Source organism: Agelaius phoeniceus, chromosome 4 (assembly GCF_051311805.1).
Source record: "Agelaius phoeniceus isolate bAgePho1 chromosome 4, bAgePho1.hap1, whole genome shotgun sequence".
NCBI lineage: Eukaryota > Metazoa > Chordata > Aves > Passeriformes > Icteridae > Agelaius > Agelaius phoeniceus.
In genome coordinates this window covers 39,243,579-39,262,705 of record NC_135268.1, presented here as the reverse complement: position 1 = coordinate 39,262,705, position 19,127 = coordinate 39,243,579, and the positions used below count along the sequence as shown (strand labels likewise).

The 19,127-nt window shown below is 34.5% G+C and overlaps 2 protein-coding genes across 10 annotated transcripts in view; one reads left to right on the top strand and one right to left on the bottom strand.

Annotated features, from left to right (window-relative positions):
* The window catches only part of ASB5 (ankyrin repeat and SOCS box containing 5), a 40,223-nt gene extending 38,487 nt beyond the window's left edge, over positions 1–1,736 (top strand). For all 4 annotated transcript variants that reach the window (XM_077177346.1, XM_077177345.1, XM_054633390.2 and 1 more), the window contains one exon: positions 1,124–1,736. In XM_077177346.1, the coding sequence (XP_077033461.1) occupies positions 1,124–1,251 (128 nt within the window). In that variant the 3' untranslated portion in view covers positions 1,252–1,736. The remainder of the gene's footprint in view (positions 1–1,123) is intronic.
* Positions 1,737–4,364: 2,628 nt separating this feature from the next.
* The window catches only part of WDR17 (WD repeat domain 17), a 56,566-nt gene continuing 41,803 nt past the window's right edge, over positions 4,365–19,127 (bottom strand). For 5 of the 6 annotated variants that reach the window (XM_077177343.1, XM_077177342.1, XM_077177344.1 and 2 more), the window contains exons 20-30: positions 18,031–18,122; positions 16,794–16,893; positions 15,549–15,688; positions 13,103–13,123; positions 12,034–12,145; positions 11,189–11,330; positions 10,986–11,088; positions 10,028–10,129; positions 8,882–8,977; positions 8,531–8,714; positions 4,365–6,841 (exon numbers count right to left, since the gene is read on the bottom strand). In XM_077177343.1, the coding sequence (XP_077033458.1) occupies positions 6,722–6,841; positions 8,531–8,714; positions 8,882–8,977; positions 10,028–10,129; positions 10,986–11,088; positions 11,189–11,330; positions 12,034–12,145; positions 13,103–13,123; positions 15,549–15,688; positions 16,794–16,893; positions 18,031–18,122 (1,212 nt within the window). In that variant the 3' untranslated portion in view covers positions 4,365–6,721. The remainder of the gene's footprint in view (positions 6,842–8,530; positions 8,715–8,881; positions 8,978–10,027; positions 10,130–10,985; positions 11,089–11,188; positions 11,331–12,033; positions 12,146–13,102; positions 13,124–15,548; positions 15,689–16,793; positions 16,894–18,030; positions 18,123–19,127) is intronic. The other variant, XM_054633613.2, reaches the window with a different exon arrangement.

The following is a 19,127-nucleotide window of genomic DNA, read 5'->3' as shown; positions in this document are numbered from 1 at the left end:
AAAGTATCGTCATATGTTTATTGGGTGTTTACTTAAGTAGATATTTAAGCTACATTTTTATTGGTTTTTACAGACCTTGTTAAAAAGAAACAGAGTATTTAAGTTTCAGGCTAAAAATATATTTCATTTTGTTCAGCTGGCATAATATTTTTAAATATGTATTTTATGTGCACATAAAGCAAATTATTTTGATTATGGGCACAAAAAAAAGCGTAAGAATTTTAATTTTCTAAATTTTCTTTACAAAATTTTCAAAACCTGAGAAACAGAAGACTAAAGAGTCTATAGTTCCTCAAACCTCTTAAAGGTCTATCTGCTTTGGCAAGAGAGAAATATTGCAAAGGGAACTGGACTTGTTCAGACTGAACTATGTATAATGTAAAAATAAGCCACAAGAGAATGCAACTATTTCAATAACCACGGGCGTCTCTTTAGAGGTGAACTGACAAGTAACACTGATTCATGTTTTCCTCCAAAAAAAAACCACCCTGTAGTCTGAATGCTGCTAACAAAACCCCTCTAAAAACTGTATGTTTTCACAAATTTACCAAGACTAGTAGTGTTTTTAAAAGTTAGAGCAAAGAAAAATATTACATTGCATGAAACATATCCAGGTTTATTGTCCAGAGAAAATAGCATTTTTAAGGAATGGGGGGCAGAATGATAAAGACATTATGATTAAGTAGTAAGATCACTAAATATGGTCCAGGATCTTGGGGTATTTTTCCTGCTTATTCTTGTTGCAGTGATGCATTGGTAGTGCAGCTGGTAGTGCTCTAGCAGGTATGCAACCTGTGCTGTGAATAAAAAAAAAACCAAAACAACAAGTCTGCAGTTTTTAAAGTTATTGACATCAGATATTTTCTGGGAACTGGTTTTTAATTTAAAAAAAACTGACCTTGACTTGCTTTCTTTAGCATTTCCCTAACTATTAATTAAGGTTTAAGCAGCCCTAGTCTTTGAGGGCAGAAAGGCAGTGAAGGAAATGGAATGAAGAAAAAGGTCAAATCTGCAAAATATGAATTTTTTTTTTTTTTTAGAAATCTATTATTGTGTGAGGCAGTTGTAAAACAAAGTGCTTGCTTGTATAATTGTACAATTAAACTCCTTTCTTTATTTGCAGCCACACCATCTTCTCTTTGTCAGCTCTGCCGACTATGTATCCGAAATTACATAGGAAGAGCTAGACTGCATCTTGTTCCACAACTCCAGTTGCCAACAATACTTAAGAATTTCTTACAGTATAGATAACATAGTAATTAATTGTTAGAAACTTAAATATAGCGAGTACATTTTTTTTCTCTCTGTTTATTGTACGTTTTATCTAAAGAACTGCTGGGCGGAAAAAAAAAAGCCTTTTACATATTGCTTAAAAAAATGGTATCTTTGACACCTGGTGTTGGAAATGTAATAGTAATTGGGAGCCATTCAGCAGCTAGTGCCAAGGTGCTAATCCAGCTGAATTGAGTAAGTGTGCTGATACTCTGGGACATGATTGTATAACTTTATCTTAACCCTTTATAGCTTTAGTGCTGTTACCTTTAATTTTGTTTATGTTTTTAAAATCTGTTTGATGCACCTCAACCACAAAGAGTTTCTTCATTATTATTTGTTAAGTTTGTCCATTTGGAGTCAATATTTTATGTATTTTCAAATCTCTGTTGTTTGTGTACCTAAAAATACTTGGTGATGGGTGCACTATATGCATTGATAAAAATAAAACAATTAAACATCAATTCTTTTTCTTTTTCTAGACAGTTCATTAATCACAGTGAGAAACTTCCTTTACTCTTCCTCACTGCCTGTGCTGTGGATTGTAATTAAACTGATGTGAACATAACTTCAGTTTTTCATAGAATTCTGTTTACTGGTACAATTAGTAACTTATTTCTCAAAAGCCTTAATATGGAGATACTTTTGGTATCCTCTTATAAAAAATAATTTTATGGGCACTTCCCTTATCTTTTCATAACAGTGCTGTATCACAATAATTTAATGGGCATATTAAATAATTACTTGCCTCAGAGAAAGACATATTTTAATATGTAGTGTCTGTGAGATTTCTGAAGGCATATAGTGGAGATGTGGATACTGAATCTTCAAGCTCAAATTCAGGAGGTGAATACAAGGTTTCAAAAATGTCAGTTTTCTGTATCAAGATGGGTACAGCTCGTGAAAGGACATTACTTCTCTTACTACCTGCTTTGTAAACATTTACCCAGCTCCAAAAATCCTATTTCAAATTCCCAGAATATGCCAGCAGGCATTTCTGTGAAAAAGTATTGTTCAACTCTAGCCAGAGATAGAATGGTGACACCCCCAAGGGACATTAGAAAACCCTGAGGCTTTGCTTATGCCCTTGCATTTTTGATGATTGTGATCTGAATAGATTAAAATGCAGCACTCCTCCTTTCCCTCTTCTCATTTGCTGTTCCTTTGAGAACAGATTACTTTCTCAGTGACTGATGCTCAGTTCCTGCAAACCAAAGCACGGGACATCTGAAAACTTGCCATTTGCCCTTGGTGATTCACCTTCTTCCATTCCATTTCAGTGACTCCTTTCAGTATTTATGTTTCTACTGGAAAGATGATAAGTGAGGAACTAACTATAGAGGAAGCTTTCACAAAAAGGAATGCTTACTCAGTTGCTAAATAATATGCTCCTAATAAAAAATGTAGCTGTCTTGACACTGTTAAATAACCTTAATTTGCAGTAAACCTTCTGTTTACTGCAAAAGCTCTAGTTAGGGGGCTTTTCTGGAGTCCTTGGAAAGTCAAATGCAGATATGAGGAGCTGCTTGGGAGACCATCATATCCTGAGTCTGTACTGGGCTGTGTGTAGTGGTTTTTATTTTCATCCAGAAAATAGCAATTTGTGGTTTTAAGTACAACACCATTACTGTGTATTACTCTCACAAACAAGCCAACTTTGAAGTGCCAAGCCAACCACAGCACTGCTGAACTTCTCCACGTAGAATGAGTTCATTTAGAACCTCACCTTCAGGTGTATATACATTGCTTTTCAAGTTTGATTCAGACAAAGTGGCAAAAAAAGCTCTCATGTTCTAGACACCTGTGTCAGATTGGAGCAAACATGGCTACTCTGCAAAACACCTATTTGGAACACAACTAGATAAGGTTAAAAGTTTTGCTGAGAGTCACACCAGGGTCCAGGCCATCTCATTGCAAATAGGTGTGTTCATGCTCTTGTGGCATTTCCAAAATTTATTCCCACCATTCTCCATGATCCCTACCACCATCCAAAGACCGAACAAAGACCATCTTTGTAGTTTACAGGTATTTGGTAGTATTTTTTTGTGTAATTATACAGAATAGGGCACTAGTCAGAAGAAACTGGCTTGTAGTAATACCATTACTTCGATCTCAGGCAAGAGGCACTTTTCAACATAAACTTCCATCTTTTGCTAAGAGATAATTGTGTGAAAATTGAGTTCATTTTGGCAAGCTGAGATGAGTTGGATGGGGCATTGCTTCTGTTACTATGTGACAGGAACAAACAAATGAGGGAATAGATGTTATTGGCCTGGCAGGACTATGCACTGGGACACGTCTCTGGCAGATCAGAGCCCTGTGCTACTGTCACATACCAAAAATACAGGGCAATGAAATACCTGGTGTTAGTGCTTGGTAAAATCCCTTCCAAAAATGATCCCTTGTTTAGCCAGAAATAACAGGTTTGTTACTGTTCTCATGCTGTCAGGGCCCTATTCAATGTGGCTTTGATGGGTTGAATTCTTAGTATGAAATAAATGTTATGTATTAAAATGTTAGAAAACAGGATCTGAAGCAGTGACCCAGGTCAGAGCACTGTTTAAGTGCCCTATTACAATAAAGCTCTTACTAAAAGAACTGTTACACCAGTTAAAAAGTGTTCTAAGGCATTTTCAGAGAAAAAGAAAAAAGAAAAAGTATTCCAGAGACCCACAGGAGGCACTTCACTGGTGGGTGAGAAAGTACGTGGAATACAAGGTTCTCCTTGTGCTTCTCCTGGGCCTGTCCTGGGGCTGTGGGCTGCTTGGCTCTGGCCATGGCCAGGGCAGCACCACTGACCCAGCCTGGCAGGAGCCCTGAGCAGGGTGGAACAGAAAGGGCATCATTCCACACATCATGGCTTTTTTAAGTGCCAAATCTCCTATCTCAGACTGCAGGTGCCAGTGAAGCTGTCTCTGAAGCTAATAAACGTGTCAGTACCGTTGGGACAGATTATTTCCAAAAAACAATGGATTTGGTTTTGCACAGATGTTGAACATAACATTTAATAGTAATTGGAAAGCACTAGCTGTGTAGCTTTGCATGTTTTTTCATTTAAATGGAAATATGACTTTTATAGAGGAGTCAAACAGTCTTTTGAAGACAAAGTATTCTTTAATATTAAGGGGTAGATATCTGTATTTGACTTGCTATACTAGACAATGAAGCTACACATTAGCAAACAATCTGAAATTATTTTTGAAACTGATGAACGAGTTGACAGTTGCAACCACAGCTGTAACAGCAGACACAATTACAACCTTTTCTGCATATTCCCCTCACTCACCACTGTACAAACAACTTCAAGGAAAATGCAACCTCATGTTATTCACAAAGACTGTTACCTGATGGATCCCCAGTATAAAAAATGCCCTTTGACTTATATTTTGTATTTTAGTAAGGAATGAATTCCTAACCCACACTCTGTAATTTAGAGGGAGTAGATTTGCCCAAGATTCCATGTTAAGGCATAATTTATGTGCAACACATTGATGCAGTTATTCTACATATTCAATATATTTTAACTGTGAAATATTAATAAAAATTCTTATGATGCAATAAAAGATTTTAAATATAGTAGAATGGCAGTTGAGTTAATACTTCAGATCCCAATCCTCAGTCACGGGGCTTCATGTTCAGTTCTTTTGTTTGCTCTCCACCTCTGTATAAAGAACTTTTACATACCAGGTTGTAAGATTTATGTGCTAAAAAACAGATCGTCTTTCATTTGACAGAAGCAAGATCAGATACTGACTGATGGAAAATTCTTTCAAAAACTATGAATTTTAACTTCTGAAACCGAATTCTTCTTCTGCAAGTACCATGGAGTAAACAAAGGAAAAATATTTTCAGAGAATACTTTCAGGAAGTAAAAGATTTGGTTCCAGCACCCAAGTATGTATAAAAATGGGGGTTTTAGGGTACAAAACAGCTGTGTTCCCCCACCCAATATATTCTTACACCAGAAACCCTGTAATAGTACTTTAGAACATTGCCAGAGGATTTTAAAGAGGTAGGGCAAAAAACAAACCCAGGATTTTCTTTTATTTCTAATCTCCATCCCAACATCCCAGCATGGTGGCATTGTTATTTCTACAGTTAAATAAGGGCAAGGCTTACCTCTAAATTGAGGCCTTTTTGACAGGATCTACTAAATAGAGACCCAATACTATTTCCAGTTTCAGAACAGTTGCTTTAGAAATAATTCTGCCAATTTTTAATTGCAACCTCTTTATATTTAATGTAACTATCAGGAATTTAAATAAATTTCAAATTTATTTTTAAGTAGCAGCAAAAAAACCAGATGAAATAGATTTCTGCTTATGTACCATCAATTAAGCTAACAAAAAGTACTGCAACCAAGGCATCTTTTCTAAAAGTGAGCAATTCTTTTTATAAGAATTATTAATATGAATAATGAGTATAATATTTGCCTTATAATAAATTCCATACTATACACAGCTTTAAATATTTTTAGTATTCTATTGCCATAACTGCTTTTCCATTTGAGTACAGATGTAGTAAATAAAAACATAAATGCACAAGTACTTACTTCTGGTCTGTCATATTATATGCATGTTTATGACTAATACAAAATGTAAAGAGAAAACAAGCTTTTTCAATGTACATAACATAGTTAAATAACTTCAATAAATATGCTGCTTGTTCTATACAAAGCCTTTGTTAAAAAAACCAAGAAAATTTATAAAGAGTTTTAGCCTCCAGTGAAAGCATAACGGAGAATGTTGCCAAATATGATCCTATTAGAAAATACAATTTTGTAATCTAGATAATTTAAATAAATAAATAAAAAATAGATAATCTAAAGAAAACATAGATAATCTACACAAAACATAAGTGACCTTCTATTTGTACTGCTATTAAAGCACAATAACAAGGGGATGAAAAAAACACCTACTCTTGAAATTTTACTTTTGCTATAGAACCCTATGTGTAAAAATTAGTTCAAATTAAAAATGGGGACAGTGTGAAACAGCCAAAATATTCCAGTCATTCTAAAAATGTTTGGAGTTGCTGTCAATAAAGTAATTTTATGATTATATATTTGGAAGAGTGTTTATGGGTTTCACAGTTTATTATCAATATTTTGGTAATATGTAGATAGTTGCTTACTTTACAAAGCATCTATTCACACAGAGTTGACAAAAATAATTGTCTGACGACAATATTCTTACAAAAAAAAATGACATGGCTATATATGAAATTAGGACTTTTTCTTTGGATTATCAAATAACTCTTTTCTTTGGATTCTCAACAAACATTTGTATAGAAATCCTTTCATTCTCATGTTAAAATTTTCAAAGTTCAAGTAATTGACCTGCAGGAGGAATCAACTACCACCTCTCTGTCCTTTGACAATCAAGGTTAAATCAGCATTAACTCCCAGAGTGTTATTTTAAGCACTATAAAGTACAGAGGAAACACCTCATCAAAATGGGTTAAGTCGTATTCCTGTTCCTAATGGTGAAAAAGGATTCACTTTGGCCCACATCAAAGCATCATTCAGTGAAATAGTAGATTTTCCATCTTCGAGGAAGAACACAGGACCCTGAGAAGCAAAAATGTTTGGGAAGGGAGAGAAAATGAAATTATATACAGATTGTGTAAAGGCCACAACAAAAAGCATATTTTATCTCAGAAGAACATAAATGCCTTGTTTAGACCTATCCACTATGTTCATACAGATATTTTTCCCCACTCACTTAAAACTCTGATAACAGCGACATGTTATGAATTGAGGGCACTTATGTTCCCAAATCTGTCAACCCAACCTTTTACAATATTGAAATTTTTAGTTTGATGTGTTTTATTGTTATTTTATATATGCTTGTCAATTATTCCAGAGTTAAATTTAGGTTGAATTAGAAACTGAGGTAACAAGCATTTTTCTTCAGAATACTGTCCTTATTTCATCATGGACATGATTATTATTTCTGCTGATCTTTGCTTTTCCTATCCACAAAAATCCTCTTGATATAATGTCTCCATGAATTGTTTGAAAACAGAGTCTACATGCAGTCTACAGAATAATTTGAATTATTCACTATGAAAAGGACAAAGTACTCATTCATGTGATGGAAAAAGAGCTATTTGCTAATTTATTAATTTGACAAAATGTGTTCTGAAAGCTGCATTTCAATTTCAGTGCTTTCTGAAAGAATTATGCTCTCCAAACTTGCTACATAAAACTTGTAAACCCATACAAGTAGGCTGCCCTGCTTTAGTATAAACTGATTTTGATTGTTGAGCTGATCTGCATGCCCAAAGACACCACTCCTAATGTATGCTAATCCAGAAATACGGATCCTGTAGATGAGAAGCTGGTGACACCATATTTGCTATTCTTGTTGAATGGACTATAACATTGGCAGCTTTACATGGCTGTTAGAAAATGTTGAGAGCACAGCCACAGACAGAGACCACTCATCTAATCTGGAAGTGTTGAGAGCAAGTTATTTTAGATTGATGGTGAGCAGTTGAGAATTTTTTTACCTTAAAAATCCCACGAGCATTTTGTAAACTCTAATTTTCATCAGAAAACTATGCATCCCTCTTAGTCTCTAAACCACCCTGTTACTCTTTGGGCTGACATCTTACACTGGACAGAGGAAACAGATTTGGCATCACCTAGGAAAGTAAATTCCTACTGAGGCATTGTCTGGAGGCAGGAGTAGTGTTTACAAAATCTTTCGATTTTCCCTTTATTAAAATAACAAGATATGCTAAATAGGTGTTATAAGGACTAATGTGTATTAATCATAAAACTCAATGTGAGTGATGAATAAATATATTTGAATATTTAGTCTGCTAATGTCTGGATTTAATTAGTCATGAATTCCAAGTTTTATGGTATGCATTTCCATAGTGATAAAAACCAAAACCAGAAAAATATTAGTATGTGGTTGAAGACAAATAATCTCCTGGCTTTTATTGAAGCTGTGGTGAAGGATTAGCCAAAAGATACATGCACTTTAGATACAACGTTTGGCAAAGGAAATCTTTCATGTGTAAATTAAAAGGTTTTGGATTTTGGAAATGACAATTATTTGATTGGAGAATTCTTTATACAGTCTTTCTTAAATAACAGATGTCACTGCCTGTCACTTTTAAGTCTATCCTGTGATAACAGGGTAAACCTTTTTCCAGCCAAATGGTGGGAGAGACCTTTGATTTATGGCAACCTCACAAGTAGTCAGTCCTATCAGTAAGAAAGAGCACTTCAGCTCTGAAACTGTACCTGGATCTTTAGCCCTGTCAAACAGGAGGTATGAACATCTGAATGACTGGGAAGATTTGATCCAGTGACACAGTCTGGCCCAACCATTCCTTTCAGAGGCTCCCCCTGAATTCGTGAGACAAGTACTGAGTACAGCGCTCTCTGCGATTCAGAGGGCGGGGTGCATGGCAACTCATCCGTGGGCCTAGGAATATAAAAGAAATTTGGTTTTCAGCTTGGCTTCCTAATTTGTGTGAGAGGTTAAGATCTGCAAAGCAGTTACATTCAGACTTTACAAAGGGAATAAATTTACAACTAAACAGTTAAATACTACTAGTCTCACTCATGGTAATTTTATACTTTTCCACCTACTTGTTTGATTGTGTGCAAGCTCTCCATGCATCTAATTCCTCAGAAAGCTGTTCAATTTTCAAAGGTACAGATACGTCCCGTCTTTTTAAAAGCTGACTGAAAAGGAATGAAAGTAATTAAAGTCCTAATTAATCCTAATAATGATAATTTTCTTAGAAGCAAGACATGATAGACAGTAGTAAAATAAAACTATTTCTGATTGGATATGGAATAACTATGGAAATAAATTGATCCTTCACAATATACACTATATTAAACTTCAGTAATACTCATATAAGTTATAGAAGCATAGCTTTATATTTAAATTTTTTTTAATGATCCCTATTTACACTTTATTTAATTTGCTGTAATTTTTTTAACTTGAGGCCACTCTATATTTCAAGGCTATATGTGTTTTTATTTCTTAATATTGTCAACTTTACTAAAATTAAGGATCCATTTTGCCTACATGTACCATATATGGTAAAAATGCAATTAGAGAAACATGGTTCAACACATACCTTGGGACAGCCTTGTTTCACTTGCAGAAAGCAGTTTCAAAGCCCTTGCAGTGGATGCATTTTTTATTTATCAAAATATAATATAGGTGGCAGTTACTACCTGACCTAACTCAGCCATCTTTCATTTTTGTTGGCATACCTTAAAAATGTCCTGCTTAAGCATATAAATTGTCCACCTTAAGCAGGTAAGGGTCCAGTTTAAGATGGGCCAGAAACTAAAAACCTTTGAGTCTTGAAGATATTGGGCAATCCAAAAACAAAACTTTGAGCAGTATTGTTTTGTGGTTCTTTACATAATAAATAATTGAAAGCTTTACAGCCAAAAGTGAAAGTATCACAAACTGAGTCTCAAAGACTGCTTGTCACTAGTCTAATAATATCCATATCAGAATAGCCCTTCTGTAAAGGCTTGTATTTGATCTTGTTATTTCTTTAGGTTCAGAAAAGAAAAAAACCAAACCAACAACAAACAAATGCTCCTTTTCTTTTTCCCCAATCCTCTCACCTAGTTTCAGACATGAGGATAGCTAAGAAAAAAGACATGTTTTCATTTTTTTGGAATGTGATGCGAAGAGTGGGCTCAATGTATGGAATATGTCATAATAAAGATTGAGATTACTCAGAGTTAATGAAAACACAGTATTACCTTGTATACTCATATAGTGCAGGTACAATGCTGTTGTACTCTCTTCTGATAGCAAGTAAAGCACCAACATAACCACACAAAATCAGCAACTCATTCCGAAACCTATAAATGAACGAGTATCAATCATGACAAACAACAAGCATTTGGAAAAACATTAAACAAACTCATATTCATGTTATAATTTTAAAACCTAATTTATCTATCACCTTTTGTGGAGAATATATGTTCACTGATTATGCTTACTTTCCGTGTCATGGACTTGTTTAAACAGACTGCATCTGCTTCATGTTGATTTCCATTATTAAATTTTAAATGGCATTTACAACACAATTTTTAAGCACGATCAAATAGAGTTACACAAACAACATCACTCAGACCTTTTAATGTGATAGAATGTAAATGTAAATAAAACTGCCCCAAATATTAGTGTAGATTTCAGTTTCACCAAGTTTCCCAAACTTTTTTCTCCTTTTCGTTCTTCAAACGTATACTTGTGTAGGCACCTAGGCCTAGCTGCAACCATCCATCATAAAGGTGAACCAGTGCTCTCCATCTATTTTAGAGTTAATTCTGAGTTAATTCTGACAGCCCAACATTCCTTAATGCTTTGACATAAAAGCCCACATGATTTGTGATACCACTTCAGCAAACTGAAACCAGAGCTGATCAAAGTGAAGCTCTTCACATAATACCAATATTGATTCACACATTGTAAATGCTCCACAGAGAAAGCAGCAATAAAATATCTTTTTTTTCTTGCTAAACCTTCATAATTTGGGAGAGTCCACATTCTGTTCTCCAGACTGGAAAAAAGCATGCTTGCTGGATTTTTTTTTTTTGTGTCCCTCCTCTGTTAAACAAAAAAAATGATACTAACAGTGTGCACCTATATATATGCAATCTGAAGGATTCCTTTAAGGAAAGTCCCACTTTTCTAAATCAGGGAAAATATACTCACTCACTACACTTAGGCAACATTAACTGCTCAGTCCGTATGTAACTTAAAAGATCAAGATATGGAAAGACTGAATCTAAAGTCCAATCTGAGCCACAGAGTTGTTCTGTTGAAAAATAAAAAGAAAATATTTTTTTCATATATCTCATAAGGAAAGTTATACAGATAAATTTTGCTTTAAAATTGTTCTTCATCCAACTACCTACCTTTCACATACTGAATGCCAACAGGGAGAGCCTTTTCAGGTTCTGTGCTTAACAGATAGTACTTCATTGTTTCAAATACATCCCCATCTGCCTGAATTGTCTCTGCCACTTGCATACATTCTTCCACATCAGGAAGATTACACTGGAAAACAAACATTTTGCAGAAAATTACTGAAGTGTTCAAACAATTTTCTAAGATGCAGAGAAATACTGATGTTTGCACATAAGAAAAAATTCTCTCTGAAGGAGTCATTGAAAGACATACCTGCATATATTGCGCATTAAGAAAGTCATCTAGACCAGAGCAGCACTGGAAAAGGCTCTGTAACTTTAATTTAAGCAGTACCAGTTTTCATTGCTAATGTTTTTGTGAAGCTTTTACTACTGTTTAATAAATATGCAGTCTGAGTCACACCCTAAGGGAGGGCAACCAAAGCAGACCCTTCTGCTGCTGAAGAGGAAAGGGGACATTTATGGACATAACAGACATAAAATATAAAACAATTCAGACTACAGAAAGTTAATCTGCCAAAACATGATTAGGCTGCACATCTACTAGGTTATAAATTGTACTGACAGGTAATTCTGAAGATCATAAGCTACTTCAGAAAGTAAGATGTGTCAGGGAAAGAGTACACTAAAGGATAGAAATGAAGAACTAAATTTATTGTACAATGCTGAAGATAAAGTCAACAAAGACTAAGAGAGGAGAAAAGAATATGTTACATATAAGATGTGAAAGTCAAATTCACCCTGTGGTTTTATATGGCCTTATGTTTTTTGAAATTAGTAAATGAATCAATACAAAACCTTATTAGATCCAGGTAAATTATTTTACATTGTACCTTTTCATGCAGGTCATTTATTTCTGCTGTGCATCCAGGATAAAAAGCACATAGTTTCACTAACTGCAGTTTATTATCAGGAATCATCATAAGAAGATCAACTGCTAAATCCCTGCGCAAACAAAAGATGACACATAGTTACTCTTGATGGTTTGTAATAGAAGGAAGCTATTTTCTCTTTACATTCCTAATAAAAGAAGAGTTTACTGAAAAAATACTATTTCCAGAGAAGTGCAGAAGTAAGCTCAGTATCTAAGAATATTTTTGTTCAATAAATGAGGTTTAATTATTCATCTTATTGGGAAAGTCATTCATTAATTTTCTGTTGCTTTAGTTTGTTGAATTAAACAGTTGTGCAGTTCTTAAGCCTCAGAACCATCTCAAAGTGAAATGGAAGAATATGTGAGCAGGGATGGGAAAGGAGAGTAGGAACCCTCCAATCTGAGATAAGAAAAGATGATAATGTGGTTCTGTGTCATGAAACCATCCTCAAAATTCCAGGGTTCTAAAGCTTCATGACATCAACACAGGACATCTCTCCAATATCCAGAATAGCTTGGTGCTCATGCGACATAGAAATAGAGAGATTATATGGGAAAAAATGTGATACCTATTTGATTCTTCTCAAAGGAAAAGTGTTTTAGCAAACTGACATTTCTTACATTTTCCTAAACTTTTTACCATTTGTTATCCTATCCTTCACACAACAAACAGATGAAGGGAATGTATAATATTAGGAAATTATTTGGAAATTGTTCTATTTAAGTTTTAAGAACTGGTTATTCTCTGACTCTTCTATTCAAGCAGACGTCATTTCTCCTGTGAACCTCAAGATTGACTTGCCCCTTTGTAAGGCAAAAAATCCTACTGATTACCTCTGGATTTTCAGAATGTGGTCCTTAGCTTAAAAGTGTTCAAGTAAGCTATTATCCAATATTTGCAACTGCTTTCTATCTCACTTTCAAGTATTAATCACAATTAAAAATTAGGACACTTAGAGAAATTTGAAAAGCTTGTGACTTTATTAAGGGAAAAAATAAGCTTAAACTTTCTCCAAAAAGCAAAATACCTGTATCCAAGTGATGGGAAGCTAAAAGGAAGACATTGAAACAGTATTGAAAAAAATTTTGCATTAATTTACAGAGAAAATATCTGATAGAAAATAATTAAACTACAGCAGCAAATCTATGGGTCAGGGCAACTGGCTTCAACAGCAACAACAAAAAATAGCTTTCTATTTTATGCCTTTTGACAACATAAAGAAACTCATGCCAAAAGGTCTTTAGAAAATCTGTGATAATATTTTACTGTGCAACAGCTACTTTTCCAAGTTACAGAAGCATTCTTCCAGAATCTAGGTTATTTCACAAGTTCTTAAGCTATTTTCAAGATCACTTACTTATATGTACTAATCTTCAAAAGCAATTTAAACATTTTTTAAGTTATTAGAAATTTTCTTGTCAAAAAGCTGAAATCCAGTATTCATTTTAAAAAAAGTAATTCAAAGAAGATAATGGCCTACAAATTGTGCTACCTGGAATGATTATTAAGAACCTAAAGATTCTAAGAAACTGGAATGATTTTTAAGAATTAAACTGAAAACACTGTTGGTATAAAGACCAAAATGAGGTGGCTGAGTTTGCATATGCAGAATTCAGTATCTCAGGTAAAATATGACTAGCTTTTTGAATAGCAGAAAGTTGCTTTTGACAGTATTTAGGTGTTAAATACAAACAATAATGTGTCCTTAAACATTCACACATTTTCTCAAGACTTTAGATTTGGGAAAGTGCATGAATGTTTAGTTTGGGTTTTTTTGGCTTGCTTTTATATTTTAGAGCATTTCTAAAAACAACGAACCAAAACCCAAGAAACATTCCAGCATTCAGTAACTGATTTCTTTATTAATTCATCAGGATCCTTCTGGTATTCCTTTTGCTGTCTACAATAAAGTGCTTCACTACAGTGAAATATTTCCAACTGATGGATATCCCTAAGCATAACAACCAGTAAATTTAAGAAGGGAGCCCTTCAAATATCAGAGACCCTTGAACTCCACCTTCTCTATATATGATCTTATGAGTGCAGTTAACCAAGGGGATTATGCTGTGTGAAAATCCCTTTATTACAAAACAAAGAGATTAATGAATCTCTGATCTTTTCCTACAGAATATAAAAAATATGCTGCAAGGCTGAAAATCAGAATCCAGGATTGCAAGGTGTTCAGCACAGTGTGTGAAACCCATTGAAAAATCCAGATATATACTTGGGCAATATGCAGTACATCACTTTAAAATTTTATCACGTACAGTACAGGCTTGATCACCATGTAGACTTCAATGTACACATGCTATTAAGTTTACAGCACCTTTATGGACATAAACATAGATGCCATACCATTATAAGCAGTAATTACAGCCCTGAGATCAGAACAAGCTTTTGTTATGGAACTGGAAAAATATGCAGTTTCTTTAACTCCAGTACTTCCTATTGGAGGCTACATAAAAATCACCCTTAACAATGAAAGAGCTTCAGACACCTTAAAAGCTGCAGATGGAGTTGCCAAAACAACCCTATTAAGACTGGTGCAATGCAGACATGCTGAAACACTGCAAAATGAAAGCAGCAAGTCACCAGTTTCTTATTTTATCTTTCTACAATGCTTCATTGTCTAATGAAAGCTAAATATTCTAATGTTCTAATCTCCTCTCTAATGTAGAGGAGTTCCTCTATGTTTCTCTCAGACTACCTCTAAATGCATTAGCAAATACTAACTGTAGAAGAAAAACTGATCCTTAACAGTTTAAGTACACATTTTTTGTGAAATGTTAATTACAAACCAGTTATACAGCTGCCAAATACACCTTAGAAAGGTTTTCTGCTTTTTCATTGTTAGACAGAAAAACAAGAAGGTGATTTTTTCAAAGTAAAACCACTACAATGAGGAAAAGAAAATTTGCCACAGAAGGCTTCCCCTATATGCAAGAGAGAAGTTACTCCTGCAGAACTAAACAGCAATCTTGTTTCATCCTTAAATCATTGCAGGAGTCTTGTGTTCCTAATACCAATAGAAGATAATTCCTCAGACTCATAGTTTTATATTTTTCAATCAAGTACTTAAAAATCACTTCACATATCCTACTTGAAATATCCCTTTTGACTTTTTAACTCAATTCCAGCCTTACTTTTTTTGAAGCTGTTCTTTTTACTCAGTAAAAACTAGGACTTCATAAGCTACCTATTGCCCAAGTATCAAGGGTGTTTTTTTCAGTGGGTTTCATACTCTGACAATGACTCCTCTCTCATTTACAATGCATACAGAATGTATTTTGAGATTAAAGCAGAATATTTGCATGCCCTGTACTTCAAAGGTCTAATACAGCAATTACTATTCAAGCAGCAATTCTCCCTTCCCATTGTGGTTTGATCTCTACAAAAGTTTCACAATGACACACCTTGATTGCTTTGTCAGGCAGAAAATTAAAAAAAAAATCTTTGGATTAAGAAATTCTTACCATGTTATTACTGCCATACATTTTCTTGCTAGTAATTCTAGGGCATAATGTGTTGCTGGTGCTGCACTTTCTCCCAAGACAGTACCCACACTGATTGCCAGCTCCAGTTCATTTCCACGAATCAGATTTGCCATTGCAAGCTTGCTCAATGAAAAAATTATATCATTAAAGGACAGAAGCAGTTTTGGCCATTCATCATGTTGAGCATACAACATTCACTTATGACACTTTTTACAGAAGGACAAAATATGCAATAGTTAAACCCAATTTTATATATTTTGGGTCTCTTGAACGAGTAAATAATTGTGCTCCATATGTTAATGTGCTTTTAAACAACCAAATAGATTTCCTTTAGCAGAATCTTCTTTTATTCAACTGAAGAGATCACATAAACACAATACCTAAAATGCATGCTAGGAATTCCATCTAATCTTAAGGACACTAGCATTCAGAGTTTATATTTCCCCCTCTCCTTCAATGAAAGGAGACTCAAAAACCCCAGAAAACAGGAAGGATTGTCCTGTTCTTACTCTCTCTGAGCATAGTTACTGATAGGCATAGCAGAACGTCAAACCCTATGAGACTACACAACAACTTCAAATATGTCTGTTTAGAAAGATAGGAATTTACTGATTCTCAATTTCTCTTTGGGAAGAAATTATATTTCTTGTGGCGATAGAGGAGGAAAAACATGTTAAGTTAACAACAACAAAATCCAGCTAAAATGAGGAAAAGAAACAATTTGTAAAACTACAAGCAAATAAAAAACATAATAAAATGTTTCCTACATGTCAGTTCTATTTTTTGTACTGAGGGGTGGGGTTTTCTTTTACTATTTACTTCTTCATTTAGACTGCAAATTCTTCAAGGTGGATGACTGCATCTTCTTTAGCACAATAACTTCCAGTTTTGAATGGGTATTTTGGGTCACCATAAACAGTAACACTTAGATGTATATATCCAAGGTACTTAAGTATCTTACCTTGTCTAATATAACAAGATATTGGAAATAAAAGTCAGCAGCAACAGGCTACCTTCTGTGCATGAGAGAGACCTTGAATTTTATAGAATCAAGGGAGTTCTGACTCTAACCTTAATACTATAACTATCTGACTTTGCATAAGTATAAAAAAATCAAATGCCAAATACCATTTTAGAATATGATACATACATTTTAAAACATGTGTAGAGATGTAAAAAGGAAGTAAATGTTGGCTTTTTCATTGTTAAAGAAAAAAAAATTACCTCTATATTTTCGACAGCCAAATGACAACATGCTGCAAGCACTGCACGACCATCCTGGAAATACCAATCTGCCAGTTCTTTACTGATCTTCTGCAGGAGACTGCAAGAACAAAAAAGAAATTCTACAAGGTCACTTTAAGGGTGGAGCACCTTGGGTCTTAATTTATGTAATTCACCACATTTGCTTCTGTACCCTAAAAGTTGCTATATTTGGCTCACAGATAATGACACTACTAGCTTGAAAAATGCAATCTGTTTGAGCTTCATCCACTACTTATGTTGGTACGTACTAAGGTGGGTCAGTTTCCCAAAGTTTACATCAGTAGGAAATGTCTCTTCAGATTGACAGAAGGAAAATCAGATACCTGGATATCCAATCTGTACCTGTAAACTCTGCACTAGTACTTCTCTAATTGCTCAAAAACTGCTTATGTAAATGAAGTAACTACACAGCCTCCAAACTGTTTTTGTTTAACTACAACTATAACTTGATAATGTAATTCAGGTTTCTGAGTGCTGTTCTAGACAAGGCGAGGTGCATATTTGGTTTTGTTTTTTTTTTATGGACATGGACAATGAAATCATAAAATGGCTGGTGTTGGAAGGAAGCTTAAAGATAATTCTGTTCCAAGCCCCCTGCCATGGGCAGGGATGTCTTCCCCTAGACTGGGTAACTCAGAGCCTCATCCAACCTGATCTGGAACACTTCCAGAGATGGGGCAGCCACAGCTTCTCTGGGCAACCTGTTGCAGTGCCTCAGAGTAAAGAATTTTTTCCTAATATCTAATCTAAACCTACTCTCTTCAGTTTGATTTTTATTTTACATTATCAGAACCTTCACTTATGACAAAGAGCAAAGCTTCAGGAGGAGATTATGTGTAATAACAGGGGATCACAGATACTTGTTAATGCTAAATCTTACTCACCAGAAGTTCTTAATTAATATGCTATATATTTTAGTGCACAGGAATGCATCTTACATATTGAGCAAGAGAAAAGGACATTTATAATTATAATGCACACATATGAAAAATCCATTTTGTGCCAGGAGGCACAATAGGGAAATAAGTGTAGCATCAGGTAGTTAGTAACTCCACTAACTAAGTACTAGAAGATGCAATATTTTGTTGAACACTACATTGCTGATGCCAAATTAAACGACTATGCTTTATCACCCTTAATGACTTTACACTCTGCAGTAAAATGAGTTTTATAGTTACAAACTAGAACAACTTACTCATTATAATCATCTGTATTGTTTCCAGCAGAATTTGAAGTTCCACTTGTTGTGGAGAGTGTCAACATCTGTATATTTCCTTCACAAGCTGCCTGGAAGTGAATAAAATATAGATTAATTAATGCAGAATTCAAACTGAAGATGAAATGAAATGTTTATAACAATAAAAATAATCTAAGGTATATAAAAATCATTCTAAAGCCCAGTTATAAAAAAGAAAATATTTTAATGTATAAAGTAATTAACTTATTCATAGCTAAATCTTAGTCTAGTTTTATCTAGCCATACAAGAATTCTACTGAAGCAAGAGACTTCTTCCTTCCTATGCATTGGTGCAGGATTCTTCAGCATTTGGATATAATGGATGGTGAAGGCTACAACTTGATTTTTACACCCCAAGTAGCAAGCAGCTCTGAGGGGAGGATGAAGTCCACAGATACTGCTCAGCAGGTATACCAGCAAATCTGGAAAGATTTGGCATATAGTGGCTTAAGGTGAACTTTTCTTTGTATCTTACAATAATTTATTTCTAACATCAAATACAAAGAGATCAGTGTGGGTTAAAATGGAATCAGTTGACAAAGTGGTGGTTGGTAAAGGGCTGGACTCAGTGATCTCAGAGATCTTTTCCAACCTAATTGATTCTGTGAATTTTTTGAAATTCTTTCACATGCTTGAAGATGTAGCTGGGATAACAGCATTAAACCTCAAGGCTCAGTTACAAAGGAAGGTAAATCCTGGCATTTTGTTACTCATTATTATCTTATTAAACCTTTGAGACAGACTATTCTATGAATTGTAGTAGCTCTGCAATACCTCACTTACATGAAAAATTAAGATCTGTCTGGAGCTTTAACTTGCTTTAAAGTTCAAACACTATAGTTTGAACTACAGTTCCAAACAATCTAAGCATGTGTCAAAGTTACATTCTGTACATTATTTAGCTAAAACCTACAGATGATTTCTCAGTAGAAATTAATGAGAAATCAAATCCTACATGAATTTGATGTTAAGGACAATACCAGCTGTTGAAAATCAGGTTCCATTTCAATTGAAATTGAACACATTGGTTTGCATTATGGTCATTTGGTTGCAGT